Genomic DNA, 14,876 nt, shown 5'->3' on the forward strand with positions numbered 1-14,876 from the left:
TCGGTCAAAGAGGTAGGTTTTATGGAGAGTCTTAAAGGTGTAAAGAGTAGAGAGGTCCCCCGCAACTTTCCTTATATCTCGGTTCTTTTCTGCTGTTGTCTTTTTTTTGTCTGAACTTATTTTTTGTGCACATCAGCTCCCTGCAGAATCTATTCCCTCCTTCACCCTGTCTTGCACTCTTGCTCCTGTTCTGCCCCTCCTGAAAACATTGCAATCTGATGTGTTTATGTTGCACTCCTGCACAATTCCCAGCCAGGTTTGTCAGTGCTGTTAAATCCGTGCCACCATTGTTTCTCATTCCCTCAGTAAGCCCCACACTCCCAGCATTGACAGACTTTATCTTTTGGCCGTATTTAAAGCTGCTCCTTGCCCTTGTTTATCTGTCCAAGCTCACACTTCCTTTCAGGATTGTTGCTGCACACAACTCATTGATTTGATTTCCCGCTTCTATTCCTTCTCATGCTGTGATTGACCACAAATGGTTTGTTTGTATATTTGGGTCATCCGGTTCAAACTTCCCGCGCGCCCAACCGTCCCCGCCCCGCGCGGGGGCCCCGCCCACCGGCCCCGCCCCGCTCGGCGCTGGGGACCAATCAGAATGGCGAGTGGATGAGGCGGGAACAGCGGAGCGGCGCCGCGGTTGGAGGCGATGGCGGCCGGTGAGCGGAGGCTGAGCCCGGGCCCGGGCGGGCGGGGAGAGGCTGGGGGCCGGGGCCGGGGCCGGGGCCGAGGGGCAGAGGCTGAGGGCCTGCAGTGTCATGGTTCATTGCCATTGGCCGCAGTTACTGCCCTGACTGGGGAGTGTTGGAGGGAGTTTATCCCCGCCCCGCCCCGCTCACTGCCTCCTCCAGCCCACTGCCGCCACACACTCCCCCCCCCCCGCACCACCTCGGCCCCTGGAGCCCACTCCCCCCTAACCCCATCCATCCATCCCCCGCCCGGGTCCGCCCCCCGCTCACTGCAGGCCGGCCCCGGCCCCGGCCCTCAGCCTCTCCCCGCCCGCCCCCCGCTCACTGCAGGCCCTTCCCGGCCCTCAGCCTCTCCCCACCCGCCCCCCGCTCACTACAGGCCCTTCCCGGCCCTCAGCCTCTCCCCGCCCGCCCCCCCGCTCACTGCAGGCCGGCCCCGGCCCCGGCCCTCAGCCTCTCCCCGCCCGCCCCCCCGCTCACTGCAGGCCGGCCCCGGCCCCGGCCCTCAGCCTCTCCCCGCCCGCCCCCCGCTCACTGCAGGCCGGCCCCGGCCCTCAGCCTCTCCCCGCCCGCCCCCCCCGCTCACTGCAGGCCGGCCCCGGCCCTCAGCCTCTCCCCGCCCGCCCCCCCGCTCACTGCAGGCCGGCCCCGGCCCTCAGCCTCTCCCCACCCGCCTCCGGCACGAGACCTGGGTGTCATGGTGCATCAGTCATTGAAAGTTGGCATGCAGGTACAGCAGGCGGTGAAGAAGGCAAATGGCATGTTGGCCTTCATAGCTAGGGGATTTGAGTATAGGGGCAGTTGTACAGGGCCTTGGTGAGGCCTCACCTGGAATATTGTGTTCAGTTTTGATCTTGTATTCTGAAGAAGGGACGTTCTTGCTATTGAGGGTGTCATGTATGTAACCAGAATGTAACACCACTGTATTACTGGATACACTCAACCTAGATGCACACCTTGACCACAAGGGGTGAACTAGTGGGAGACACTCCTTACCTGAACACACAGGTATAAAGAGGGAGGTCCCACGCAGGGTCAGCGTCTTTGGAGTCCTGTGAATAAAGAGTTACGGTCAGAGTGACCTTGTCCCCAGAATGTGCCTCGTGTGGTTTCATGCTGTAGAGTAAGGACTTTACAGACGGAGTGCAGCGAAGGTTCACCAGACTGATTCCTGGGATGGCAGGACTGACATCTGAGGAGAGACTGGATCGACTGGGCCTCTATTCACTGGAGTTTAGAAGGATGAGAGGGGATTTCATAGAAACATAAGATTCTGACAGAACAGGTTAGATGCGGCAAGAATGTTCCCGATGTTGGGGAAGTCCAGAACCAGGGGACACAGTCTTAGGATAAGGGGTAGACCATTTAGGACTAAGATGAGGAGAAACTTCTTCACTCAGAGTTGTTAACCTGTGGAATTCTCTACCGCAGAGAGTTGTTGATGCCAGTTCGTTGGATATATTCAAGAGGAATTTAGATGTGGCCCTTATGGCTAAAGGGATCAAGGGGTATGGAGAGAAAGCAGGAAAGGGGTACTGAGGGAATGATCAACTATGATCTAATGGTGGTGCAGGCTCGAAGGGCCGAATGGCCTACTCCTGCACCTATTTTCTTTGTTTCTATGGGACAACTCCCTCTTCCCTCCTGCAGCACACAGGCTCTCAGTCCTGGCTGAGAACGTGGGGCCAATCCTTTCAACCCAGCTCCCAATATGATCGCTTGTATTGGAGCTGTGACAACAATGTGGGGAAGTGAAGTGACATTGAGCCACCTGTGGACCATGGACGGTAACAGGAGACAGTGTGTGAATGAACAGGAATTGGCCGTCGGAATTTCCCCTTTTTCCCGCCCGTGGGAGCCCCGGGGGTTGCTAACTGAGCGTGAAATACTTTTTGGCCGGGGGTGGGGGGCGCACTGGGCGATATCGGCTCCCAGGAAATTGCCCGGAGTTTGTGGCGGCACTATCATGGCACGCTGCCCCCGCGGCTAGTGGCTCGGGCCGCTGAGCAACCAGCGATGACGTATGGAAGTCCTTCTGGAAGGGCACAGGGCGTTGGTGAAGCCACACCTGGAGTACTGCGTACAGTTTTGGTCTCCGTATTTAAGGATTGGAGGCTGTTCAGAGAAGGTGCACCAGATTGATTCCCGAGATGAAGGGGTTATCTTGTGTAGTAAGGTTGAGCAGTTTGGGCCTGGACTCTTTGGAGTTTAGAAGAATTAAAGGTAATCTTATTGAAACGTATAAGATTCTGAGGGGGCTCGACAGGGTCGATGCAGAGAGGATGTTTCTCCGTATCGGGGAATCTAGAAATGGTGTTTTCCTCTTTCTGGGTGTCGCAGCTTTTAATTTCCTTTGTGGTGATACGCTGTATGATTTCCTCCAAATAATCAGCTAATTTAGGGCGATAAACAGAGTAAATTGAGTTCTCGGGCGACTGCCTCAAGTCTACTGCAACAAAAGTGCCCCTGAATTATATTCCCAAAAAAGCACCAGACTCCTTTGAAGTCTGTCAGGAGCCCACCTGTCTAATGGGAATGGCTGCTCCCCCGATCCATTTTCCCAAACCTCTGCCCCAAGTACGTCTCACCACTATAAGTGACCGTACAGGAGGTAAGAAGGTATTCCTGAGGCGGATAGAGCATTGACAAGGCCATGTAATGTACAGCTGTTGAGAGTTGCCATTATTTTGCTTGCCTATTGGTGTCTTTGAATCAGTGAAGTACTAATCAGGACTTTTGCCATTAGTGGCTGCTTTCAAATGGAAAAACGGCACGTGCACGGAAATTTGAATGGGCCGCACAGCCATTTCAAGGTGTCGCTCACCCAAAATAAATGAGCAGGAATAATGATGGTGGGAATTTTATTCTTATGCTAGTGAGGAGTTATCGAAAAGAAGCCAGATTGAAGGTGCTCAGTCAGTGTGATTCTTCCCTACATGCTGATAACCGGTCTGCAGTCTGAGAGGCCTAGAAATTCAGGCGTACCCGTTTTGGGGCGCGTGGTGGGTGCAGGGTTCGATACTGGGTCTCGGGGTGATGGGAGTGGAGGTGTTCATGGGGGGAGGTGGGGAGCAGGAGCAGTGATGATCAGGGTGGGGGTGATGGTGATAACAGGGTTGGGGAGGTACACCTGGTGATCGTGGAGGGGGTGATGGTGGTTATCACAGGAGAGGTGGAGCGGTGATGATCGGGTGGTTGGAGCAAGATGGGCGGTGATCAAGGGAGGTCTGGAGAGCAAGTGGCGGTGATCACAGAGGCGGCTTGCCGGGGGGGAGAGCGGCTTACTGCGGCTCGTGTATCTGTTAATGTGGCACCAGGAGAAGGATTCCTGCTCCTTTCCCAGTTCCACGTTCAGGTAAGTAGAAACATAAAAATTTACAGCACAGAACGAGGCCATTTTGGCCCATCGCGTCCGCGCCGGCCGACAGAGAGCCGCACGGCCCATGGTCAGCAGCCCTAAAGGTTACATATAAACTTGTGAACAATGACAAAGGCAAAGAGCAACCAGTCCGCCTCACTACCCTTATACTGAAACATTCCACACTCCAACCCAACCGGAGCCATGTGATCTCCTGGGAGAGGCAAAAACCAGATTTAAAAACCCAGGCCAATTTAGGGAGAAAAAAATCTGGGAAAATTCCTCTCCGACCCATCCAGGCGATCGAAACTAGTCCAGGAGATCACCCTGGCCGTATTCGATTCCCTGCAGTACTGACCATTATATCTGCTCCGTCCAACAAAAGGTCATCCAGTCTGTGGTGACCGAGGAGCAGACCAAGTGATAGACAAGATCGACACTCGGGTAGAGACGTCAGACTTCGGTAGGTGGTTCACAACGGTCTTTATTCGCAGGCCTGGAGAGAACCTTCCAAGATTGCTCTTGGATCCGACTCCGCCGGGGAATCATCTGCTACAGTCTTTTATACTTTATTCTCACAAGCTTATCGTACAGGCAAAGTCTGCAGCTCAGCATTCTTCGAACTAAATCATTGTGTGTCTGCATTCTTAGAAAATTACATTTCACCATATCTTGTACAGATAGCTACAACATCTTGTTGTACAATTCCCAAGGCCTCAATCTGGTGTTAACGTGACTGGGTTTTGTTACAAGCCAGTCGTCTTAATACTTTATGGTCAATTTGTTACCGTGCTTTTACCTTGGGGCTTTCTACCAGTATACTTCAGTCTAATCCCAATTACCAGCTCGAGGTCCGTAACCCTGCAGGTTACTGCACTTTAAGTGCCCATCCAACCATCTCTTAAAAGTGGTGAGGGTTTCTGCATCCACCACCCTTCCAGGCAGCGAGTTACTGATCCTCTCAACCCTCTGCGTAAAAAAGCCCCCCTCAAATCCCCTCTAAACCTTCCACCATCCACCTTAAACCTATGCCCCCTCGTAATAGACCCCTCCACCAATGGAAATCGGCCCTTACTATCCACTATGTCCAGGCCCCTCAATATTTTGTACCCCTCGATGATGTTTCCTCTCAACCTCCTTTGTTCCAATGAGACCAAACCCAGTCTATGCAATCTGTCCTCATAACTAAGATTCTCCATTCCAGGCAGCATCCTAGTAAATCTCCTCTGCACCCTCTCTAGTACAATCACGTTCTTCCTATAATACGGTGACCAGAACTGCGCACACTACTCCAGCTGTGGCCTAACCAAAGTATTATACAATTTAAGCATAACCTCGCTGCTCTTATATTCTATGCCTCGGGCAATAAAGGCAAGCATTCTGTATGTCTTCTTAACCACCTTATCCACCTGGCCTGCTACTTTCAGGGATTTGTGGACAAACACTCCAAGGTCCCTTTGTTCATCCACACTATTAAGTGACCTACCACTTAATGTGTATACCCTTTGCTTATTAGCCCTCCCAAAGTGCATCACCTCACACTTCTCTGAATTGAATTCCATTTGCCACTGCTCTGCCTACCTGACCCGTAGATTGATATCCTCCTGCAGCCCATGACTTTCCTCTTCATTATCAACCACACAGCCAATATTCGTGTCGTCTGCAAACTTCTTAATCATACTCACTATATTCAAATCTAAATCATTGATATATACCACAAAAAGCAACGGTCCCACTACTGAGCCCTGCGGAACCCCACTGGAAACAACCTTCCACTCACAAAAGCATCCATCAACCATTACCCTTTGCTTCCTACCTCCAAGCCAATTTTGGATCCAACTTGCCACTGTATCCCATGGGCTTTAACCTTCATGACTAGTCTACCATGTGGGACCTTATCAAAAGCTTTGCTAAAGTCCATATATACTACATCGTACGCACTACCCTCATCGACCCTCTTGGTTACCTCCTCAAAAAATTCAATTGGGTTAGTAATACACGATCTTCCCTTAACAAATCCGTGCTAACTGTCCCTAATTAATTCTTGCCTTTCCAAATACAGATTTATCCTGTCTTTCAGGATCTTCTCCCAATAATTTTCCCTCCACTGAGGTTAGGCCGACAGGCCTGTAATTACTCGGCCTATCCCTTTTTCCCTTAAACAAGGGTACTACATTACCAGTCCTCCAATCCTCCGCCACCATGCCCAGATCCAAAGACGACTGGAAAATGATGGTCAAGGCCCCTGCTATTTCCTCCTTTACTTCGCTCAACAGCCTGGGATGCATTTCATCCGGGCCTGGGGACTTATCTACTTTCAAAGCTGCTAAATCCTTTAATACTTCCCCTCTCACTCCATTTATTTCATCCAGAATATCACACTCCTCCTCGATAGCAGTATCTGCATTACCCCTTTCCTTTGTGAAAACAGATGCAAAGTATTCGTTAAGAACCTTATCAACATCTTCCGCCTCCACACAAAGATCACCCTCATGGTCTCTAATAGACCCTACTCTTTCTTTAGTTACCCTCTTACTCTTAATATATTTATAGAAGATCTTGGGGTTTTCCTTAATTTTACCAGCCAAGAATTTCTCATGCTCTCTCTTAGCATTCCTAATATCCTTTTTAATTTTGCCTCTTTCTATATTCCTCTAAAGATTCTAAAGTATTTAGCCGTTGGTATATGACATAAGCATCCCTTTTTTTCTTAATCCTCCCCTGTAAGTCCCTAGACATTCAGGGGGTTCGAGAATTATTTTTCCCAGCCTTTTTCTTTAAGGGCACATATTTGGCCTGAGCCATCCAGATCTCCTCCTTAAATGACTCCCACTGTTCCGATACTGATTTACCCACAAGTAGCTGTTTCCAGTCCACTTTGGCCAAATCACTCCTTAACTTAACAAAATTAGCTTTTCCCCAATTTGGAACTTTTATTCCAGGCCTATCCTTGTCCTTATCCGTAACCAACTTGAATCTGACTGAATTATGGTCACTGGCACTGGTGCTCTCCCCCCTTCAACCTGCCCAGCTTCATTCCCCAAAACTAAATCCAAGTCAGCCCCCTCTCGTGTTGGGCTTGCTACAGACTGACTAAAAAAAGTTCTCTTGAATGCATTTCAAGAATTCCGCACCCTCTATAGCCTTCACACTAAATTTGTCCCAATCAATATTTGGATAGTTAAAATCCCCGACTATTACTACCCTTTGGTTTTTGGACTTCACAGTAATTTGCCTACATATTTGCTCCTCTATCTCCCTCCCACTGTTTGGGGGTCGATAATACACTCCCAGCCGTATGATCGTCCCTTTTTAACTTTTCAGTTCGACCCATATGGCCTCATTTGATGATCCCTCTAACATATATGTCCATTGTGCCCCTTAGTGGTCCACACTTCAGCCAGCAACACTTCCATAGTTGAGAATCTGGGAGGCCATCCAGCTGCTGACCCCTCCCCTCACCTCATTCGACTTAATGAAGGGAAGGTGGGAGCTGTACCGGAGAATCACCAGGGAGGGAGAGAGTAGCGGTTTTGCTGGGAACACGAGCATCAAATTTTGTTTTCTCCAAAGTCCTTTTAGTAACATTCACGTAACTTCATAACTACGGGAAACAGCAGTTTTAACAATAAAAAAGTACAAGTAGTAAACCGATCAACTCACTTAAAATACTTTTACAATTGAAAACGTAACTGGCATAAAAATTTTAAATATTTCAAACTCCCAATAAAAAAGCCCTGCTGTTGATTAAAATGCTTTGTGACGTTTTGCCTTCAGGCCTGCCTCTAACCCACTGTTCCAGTCCCCAACCCCTCTCTGCTATTTGCTCACAAACCGGGCCCCTGTCTCGACCTGCCCTCGACCTGTTGAGCACTGATTATATCTTGTGGTTCCTCATCTGTTCTGATCATCAGTTATTTACTATTCACGGGTCTAAAGGCAAGTCCGGTTCTTATCCAGTCCCCAGAAGTTGTGACGATGCTCGAAGATGGGATGGTGTAGTTTCGCTGTGCCCTGGAGAGCAGCAATGTGAATGACCGTGTGGATAAATATACTGTACACTGGTACCACCCATCAATTGGGAAAAGCAAACCTTTATTGACTCTTTCTGTAGCTGGCGAGGTTTAACAAAACAATGGCTTCTTTAAACAGTTTGAGCTTTCCAGAGATGTTTCCATTAACAGCTACATTCTGACCATCAGAGGCGTGCAGCACAGAGACAGCACTGTCTATATTTGTGGTATTTGGGGAACAATCTATGGAAATGGAACCCGGCTGAATGTAACCGGTAAGTACCTTTTACATTATATTGCTTTTATTCCCAACTATGTTACCATACAAGCATCTTATTTATGTTACACAAACTGTTTCTTTTCCAGTAACAATACGGAGTTATGCGTACAGAATAGAGGGTGAAATCTGAGCCAGACTTTGATATTTTTGCCTTCCACGTTGAGCAGGAGAGGTGTGTTCAAGAGTTAAATACTGGAAACACGTCCCCAACATACCACGCAAGAAGGGGAGGGTTATTGTGGTCTCCAAGCATCCTGCCCTGGAGCGGCAGGACACTTTATTAAGGTATTTAAATCAGGCTCCCACAGTGCAATTGGGAGCCTGATTTAAAATGTACTGTTGCTGCACGGGTTGCCTGTGGCCTCTCTCAGCCCCTCCAGATCACAACCTGTCCATCTCTCTCCCTCCGGGTTGCCGTGGACCGACCAAGTGTTGCCGCTGCTGTTCCCTCCCTACCGCTGACCAGGCTGTCCATGTGTCCAGCTGCCGGGCAGGACATGGAATTACATTGGGCCAGAAATTGCGGGTGGAGGCGTCCGACCTGAAAAATTTCTACGAATGTACCTGGTGGTCCCGGAGGAGCATGGGATTGTGGGATTGCGTTAGGGAAGCCTTCTCATCCCGTGCTGCAAAAGGTGCTCCCGTCCTCCAGGTTCCCTCACAGAAGGTGCAGTCACATGTGACTGCTCACCCAATCAGGTACAATATTCCACAACTTGCTCATTAATAGCAATGAGAACTCCGTATCTACCAGTTCTCATTGCTATTAATGAGAAAAAACAAACACAATAAACACCATAATAAAAAATTTAAAAACACACCTCACATAATTAAAATTAATTGAAATTAAACTTAAAAATGCATTAGAAAAAAAAGATTTTTCCGATTTTTTTAAAAAAGTTTTGTAATTAGGGTTAAAAATAAACTTACCTTGGTGGGCAGGGTTTTTAACAATAAAATGTGTTTTGTTATTATATTTTTGTGCTTTAAAACTCTTATGCCTGTAACAGTAGGCTATGCACCTGCTTTTATCAGGTGCAAGAGTTTTGAGGACATTTGCTGGGCAAGATATGGGTAAATCCCACAGTCTTGCCCAAGCAAATGTCCTCGCTCCCGAGATGCGGATGATCTGTCAAGCCTTGACAGATCGGAAAACCCGTTTTTCAGCGCATGCGCATTGTGCGCTGAAAACCGACGTTTGCGATGCATTCCCGGGTCCGTACACACTCCGTACGGACCTGGGGAGGCCGGGATTTCCAGGCCAATGTAATGGGGTCTCGCCGTTAAGTTCAGCTGGACCCAAGTGTCCTGCTCTTACCGCGTTTTCTGTCCATGTTCAGCCTCCGTGTAGATATCAGGGCCTCTATATCGGTTCGTGAGGAGTAAGCTGGTAGTTCAATACAGTACCGAGTGAGTGTGGTATCAGGTGTGATGCCTGTTGATTGAGACATTAAATTGAGGCTTTGTCTGTTCATGGGATATAAAAGGTGCTGTGACACGATTTGGACCTCCCGCTGTCCCACCGCGATTTGGACCTCCCGCTGTCCCGGACAATATTTGTCACTCAGCCAACATTACTAAAACAAATTATCTGAACGTTTATCTCATTGCTGTTTGTGGGAGCTTGCTGTGCACAAATTGGCTGCTGTGTTTTCATAAATAAGTGGCTATAAGTCAAAATGATTTCATTGGCTGTGAAGTGCTTTTCTGGAAACTGCTATATAACTGGTTTATCTATTTGTTCTGGGGTATGTGTGGTACTGATGAGGAATATTCAATGCCCAGCCTTAGTTGCCGGTTGCATTGAGTCAGCAATGTCGTGTGGGACTGGAGTCACGTGTAGGTCAGAACAGTTAGAGGTAGCACGTCCATCCCTGAAGGACATTATTGTATCAGTTGGCTTTTTAATGACAATCCAGCAGCTTTCATGGTCCTTTGTCTGGTGCCAGCCCATAAATTACCCAGATTTAAAACATTTTATTTCACAATTTCCCATGCTGAGATTTGGGCTCTGATTTGGTAGTACCACAACTATTGGACCACAATAATCTCTGCAAGTTAATCTATTAAAATGCATAAAGTTTACAAAATGTACAGGAATAATAAAGCAGCTGGCAAAGTGGCAATAACAAAATCAATAAAACAACTTGTATTTGTACAGAGCACCTGGAGATTTTTCTTTGCCATGGAATAAGCAGGAAAGGGATATGATTAATATTAAGTTTGGGGGGAGGGGATGAAATGGAGCAGTGCGGTGTCACAGGTGCTTGGAGTCCACGGAAGGAACCTGACCCGTTCTAATGTATATCCTGTGTTGTTACAGCATTCATTAACTTCCTTCCTTTAATCTCTCTCTCTCCCCGACCCAACGAGCCACAGGGTCAGCCGAGTAAAGAAAGAACTTATGTTAATATAGCGCCTTTCATGACCTTTAGTCCCAAAGCCCTTTACAGCCAGGGAAGTACTTTTGAGGTGTCGTCACTGTTGTAATGTAGAAAACACGGCTGACAATTTGGGCACAGATAGGTAGTTGTCACAGAGGTGATTTCATCCAGTTGTTCAAACTACAAACATCACATCAAGAGATTGATCATCGGGTTCATAGGTGGGTTTTCATACTAAAATCAGGAACCCAAAATATTCAACTAACAGTTTTTCTTCTTCACCAACATTTCTGCAACAGGACTTACTGACATTAAAGAGCTTGTGATATTTGTCCTGCCTGATCATTTTACTGATGCAGTTGTGCATGCAGCACCACTCGTACTATTCATTGGCTGCTCGTCCTGTAGTGCGGTGGTGGGGTGGGGGGGCAACTAATGGACAGGAGGAACGAGATCCACCTCTGGGCAGGTACCCCTCCAGATCCACCTCTGGCCAGGAGCCCCTCCAGGTCCACCTCTGGCCATGAGCCCCTCCAGATCCACCTCTGGCCATGAGCCCCTCCAGATCCACCTCTGGCCATGAGCCCCTCCAGACCCACCTCTGGGCAGGTACCCCTCCAGATCCACCTCTGGCCATGAGCCCCTCCAGATCCACCTCTGGGCAGGTACCCCTCCAGATCCACCTCTGGCCATGAGCCCCTCCAGATCCACCTCTGGGCAGGTACCCCTCCAGATCCACCTCTGGGCAGGTACCCCTCCAGACCCACCTCTGGGCAGGTACCCCTCCAGATCCACCTCTGGCCAGGAGCCCCTCCAGGTCCACCTCTGGCCAGGAGCCCCTCCAGGTCCACCTCTGGCCAGGAGCCCCTCCAGGTCCACCTCTGGCCAGGAGCCCCTCCAGGTCCACCTCTGGCCAGGAGCCCCTCCAGGTCCACCTCTGGCCAGGAGCCCCTCCAGGTCCACCTCTGGCCAGGAGCCCCTCCAGGTCCACCTCTGGCCAGGAGCCCCTCCAGGTCCACCTCTGGCCAGGAGCCCCTCCAGGTCCACCTCTGGCCAGGAGCCCCTCCAGGTCCACCTCTGGCCAGGAGCCCCTCCAGGTCCACCTCTGGCCAGGAGCCCCTCCAGGTCCACCTCTGGCCAGGAGCCCCTCCAGGTCCACCTCTGGCCAGGAGCCCCTCCAGGTCCACCTCTGGCCAGGAGCCCCTCCAGGTCCACCTCTGGCCAGGTGCCCCTCCAGGTCCACCTCTGGCCAGGAGCCCCTCCAGGTCCACCTCTGGCCAGGAGCCCCTCCAGACCCACCTCTGGCCAGGAGCCCCTCCAGACCCACCTCTGGCCAGGAGCCCCTCCAGACCCACCTCTGGCCAGGAGCCCCTCCAGACCCACCTCTGGGCAGGAGCCCCTCCAGACCCACCTCTGGGCAGGAGCCCCTCCAGACCCACCTCTGGGCAGGAGCCCCTCCAGACCCACCTCTGGCCAGGAGCCCCTCCAGACCCACCTCTGGCCAGGAGCCCCTCCAGACCCACCTCTGGCCAGGAGCCCCTCCAGACCCACCTCTGGCCAGGAGCCCCTCCAGACCCACCTCTGGCCAGGAGCCCCTCCAGACCCACCTCTGGCCAGGAGCCCCTCCAGACCCACCTCTGGCCAGGAGCCCCTCCAGACCCACCTCTGGCCCAGTTGGTGAGAGGCGGGAGCGGCCTATAAAAGGCCCAGCGGGAGATCGAGAGCCAGCGGCAGTTGGTGAGAGGCGGGAGCGGCCTATAAAAGGCCCAGCGGGAGATCGAGAGCCAGCGGCAGTTGCTGAGAGGGGAGCGGCCTATAAAAGGCCCAGCGGGAGATCGAGAGCCAGCGGCAGTTGGTGAGAGGTGGGAGCAGTGTTGGAGCGGCCTATAAAGGCGTACTTGTGCAGCTACTGCGGGAGAGAAAGCAAAATAGAAGTAGAAAGGGATCAAAAGGTGACGTCACAGCCAATGGGGTAAGTGATTTGCTAGTGATTGGTGAGTAGCTTTTCTTTTTATTTTTATATCAGTAAGTGAACTGTAACATTGTTATTACCAATTTAAGGGTATCTAAGGGTTAAGGCATGGCAGGAGAGCTCGATCACGTGATATGCTCCTCCTGTACCATGTGGGAACTCAGGGACACTTCCGGTGTCCCTGACGACTACGTGTGTGAGAAGTGTATCCGCCTCGAGCTCCTGACGGTCCGCGTTGCGGAATTGGAGCTGAGGGTGGATTCACTCTGGACCATCCACGATTCTGAGAATGACGTGAGTATCACGTGTAGTGAGTTGGTCTTACCGCAGGAGAAGGGTCCACAGCCAGATAGGGAATGGAAGACCAGCAGGAAGAGCAGTGCAAGGAAGGTAGTGCAGGGGTCCCCTGTGGTCATCCCCCTGCAAAACAGATACACCGCTTTGAGTACTGTTGGGGGGGATGACTCATCAGGGGAGGGCAGCAGCAGCCAAATTCATGGCACCGTGGCTGGCTCTGCTGCACAGGTGGGCAGGAAAAAGCGTGGGAGCGCGATAGTGATAGGGGATTCAATGGTGAGGGGAATAGATAGGCGTTTCTGCGGCCGCAACCGAGACTTCAGGATGGTATGTTGCCTCCCTGGTGCAAGGGTCAAGGATGTCTCGGAGCGGGTGCAGGACATTCTGAAATGGGAGGGAGAACAGCCAGTTGTCGTGGTGCACATTGGTAAAAAAAGGGATGAGGTCCTACGAAATGAATTTAAGGAGCTAGGAGCTAAATTAAAAAGTAGGACCTCAAAAGTAGTAATCTCGGGATTGCTACCAGTGCCACGTGCTAGTCAGAGTAGGAATCGCAGGATAGCGCAGATGAATACGTGGCTTGAGCAGTGGTGCAGCAGAGGAGGACAAAGGGTTTGATTAGGGCAGGGAAAATGGAGTGCGAGAAGAAGCTTGCAGGGAATATTAAGACGGATTGCAAAAGTTTCTATAGGTATGTAAAGAGAAAAAGGTTAGTAAAGACAAACGTAGGTCCCCTGCAGTCAGAATCAGGGGAAGTCATAACGGGGAACAAAGAAATGGCAGACCAATTGAACAAGTACTTTGGTTCAGTATTCACTAAGGAGGACACAAACAACCTTCCGGATATAAAAGGGGTCAGAGGGTCTAGTAAGGAGGAGGAACTGAGGGAAATCTTGGCCCTCCAGGTCCACCCCTGGCCAGGAGCCCCTCCAGGTCCACCCCTGGCCAGGAGCCCCTCCAGGTCCACCCCTGGCCAGGAGCCCCTCCAGGTCCACCCCTGGCCAGGTGCCCCTCCAGGTCCACCCCTGGCCAGGTGCCCCTCCAGGTCCACCCCTGGCCAGGTGCCCCTCCAGGTCCACCCCTGGCCAGGTGCCCCTCCAGGTCCACCTCCGGCCAGGAGCCTCTCCGGGCATCTACTGTGGAGGCAGCGCGAAGGAATTGCAGAGCATGTCAATGGCAGGAATATTGCACCCAGATCGTGGCTACAATGCCGGAAGACATTTAATGATCTACCTGGAGTTGTTAAGATACGAACACTGATCTCATCCCTGCTCACAGCTGCACCACCTCACAGCACCCAAGTCCCTTCCATAAGTTCCCTTCATTCTCCTACACTCACTAAACCATACTTCACTGCTTCTCCTTCTCATACTCAGACACTCATCACGGGTACAACCCTGACTTGCCCACAACTCACATCTCACACACTCATTATCAGCTATTCCACCATGACCACCACATGTTCCTCAAGTCTCTCACTAACATGACACTGTTTTCTTGCAGAAGGTGGTCACACACAACTCAAGACAGCAACTGTCACCGGAGGAGGCACAGTCCACCTGCACACTCTCCTTCCCCGCCCTTGAAGAAAACGTGCTTGCCATCAGGGGCGGGAGAGAGTTGATGTCGAGGCAACTGGCAGAGGTTGGGGCAACTGGAGGTGACGTTGCACAGGGTGTCTTCACACCTCATTCTCTCTGTCCCTTCTGACCTCTCTCACCACTCTCACTGCAAGCTTCAGATACTTTCAGCACTTCTCTCTCTCGGCACTCCATTCTCACCACAGGCTAACCCTTGTTTCTCTCTCTCCATTTTAGGTCATGATAATGGAGAAGAGGAGTATAGGCAGAGGAGGCCAGCCTTCCGGAAGATGCAGTCACAGG

The 14,876-nt window shown here is 50.9% G+C and overlaps 1 protein-coding gene across 1 annotated transcript in view; it reads left to right on the top strand.

The window, feature by feature from the left end:
- The first annotated feature begins 591 nt into the window (after nucleotides 1–591).
- LOC139250029 (uncharacterized) overlaps nucleotides 592–14,876 on the top strand; it is a 99,161-nt gene continuing 84,876 nt past the window's right edge. The window contains exon 1 of the mRNA XM_070872593.1: nucleotides 592–659. Coding sequence (XP_070728694.1) covers nucleotides 650–659 — 10 coding nt within the window. The 5' untranslated portion in view covers nucleotides 592–649. The remainder of the gene's footprint in view (nucleotides 660–14,876) is intronic.

Source organism: Pristiophorus japonicus, unplaced genomic scaffold (assembly GCF_044704955.1).
Source record: "Pristiophorus japonicus isolate sPriJap1 unplaced genomic scaffold, sPriJap1.hap1 HAP1_SCAFFOLD_337, whole genome shotgun sequence".
Lineage (NCBI taxonomy): Eukaryota > Metazoa > Chordata > Chondrichthyes > Pristiophoridae > Pristiophorus > Pristiophorus japonicus.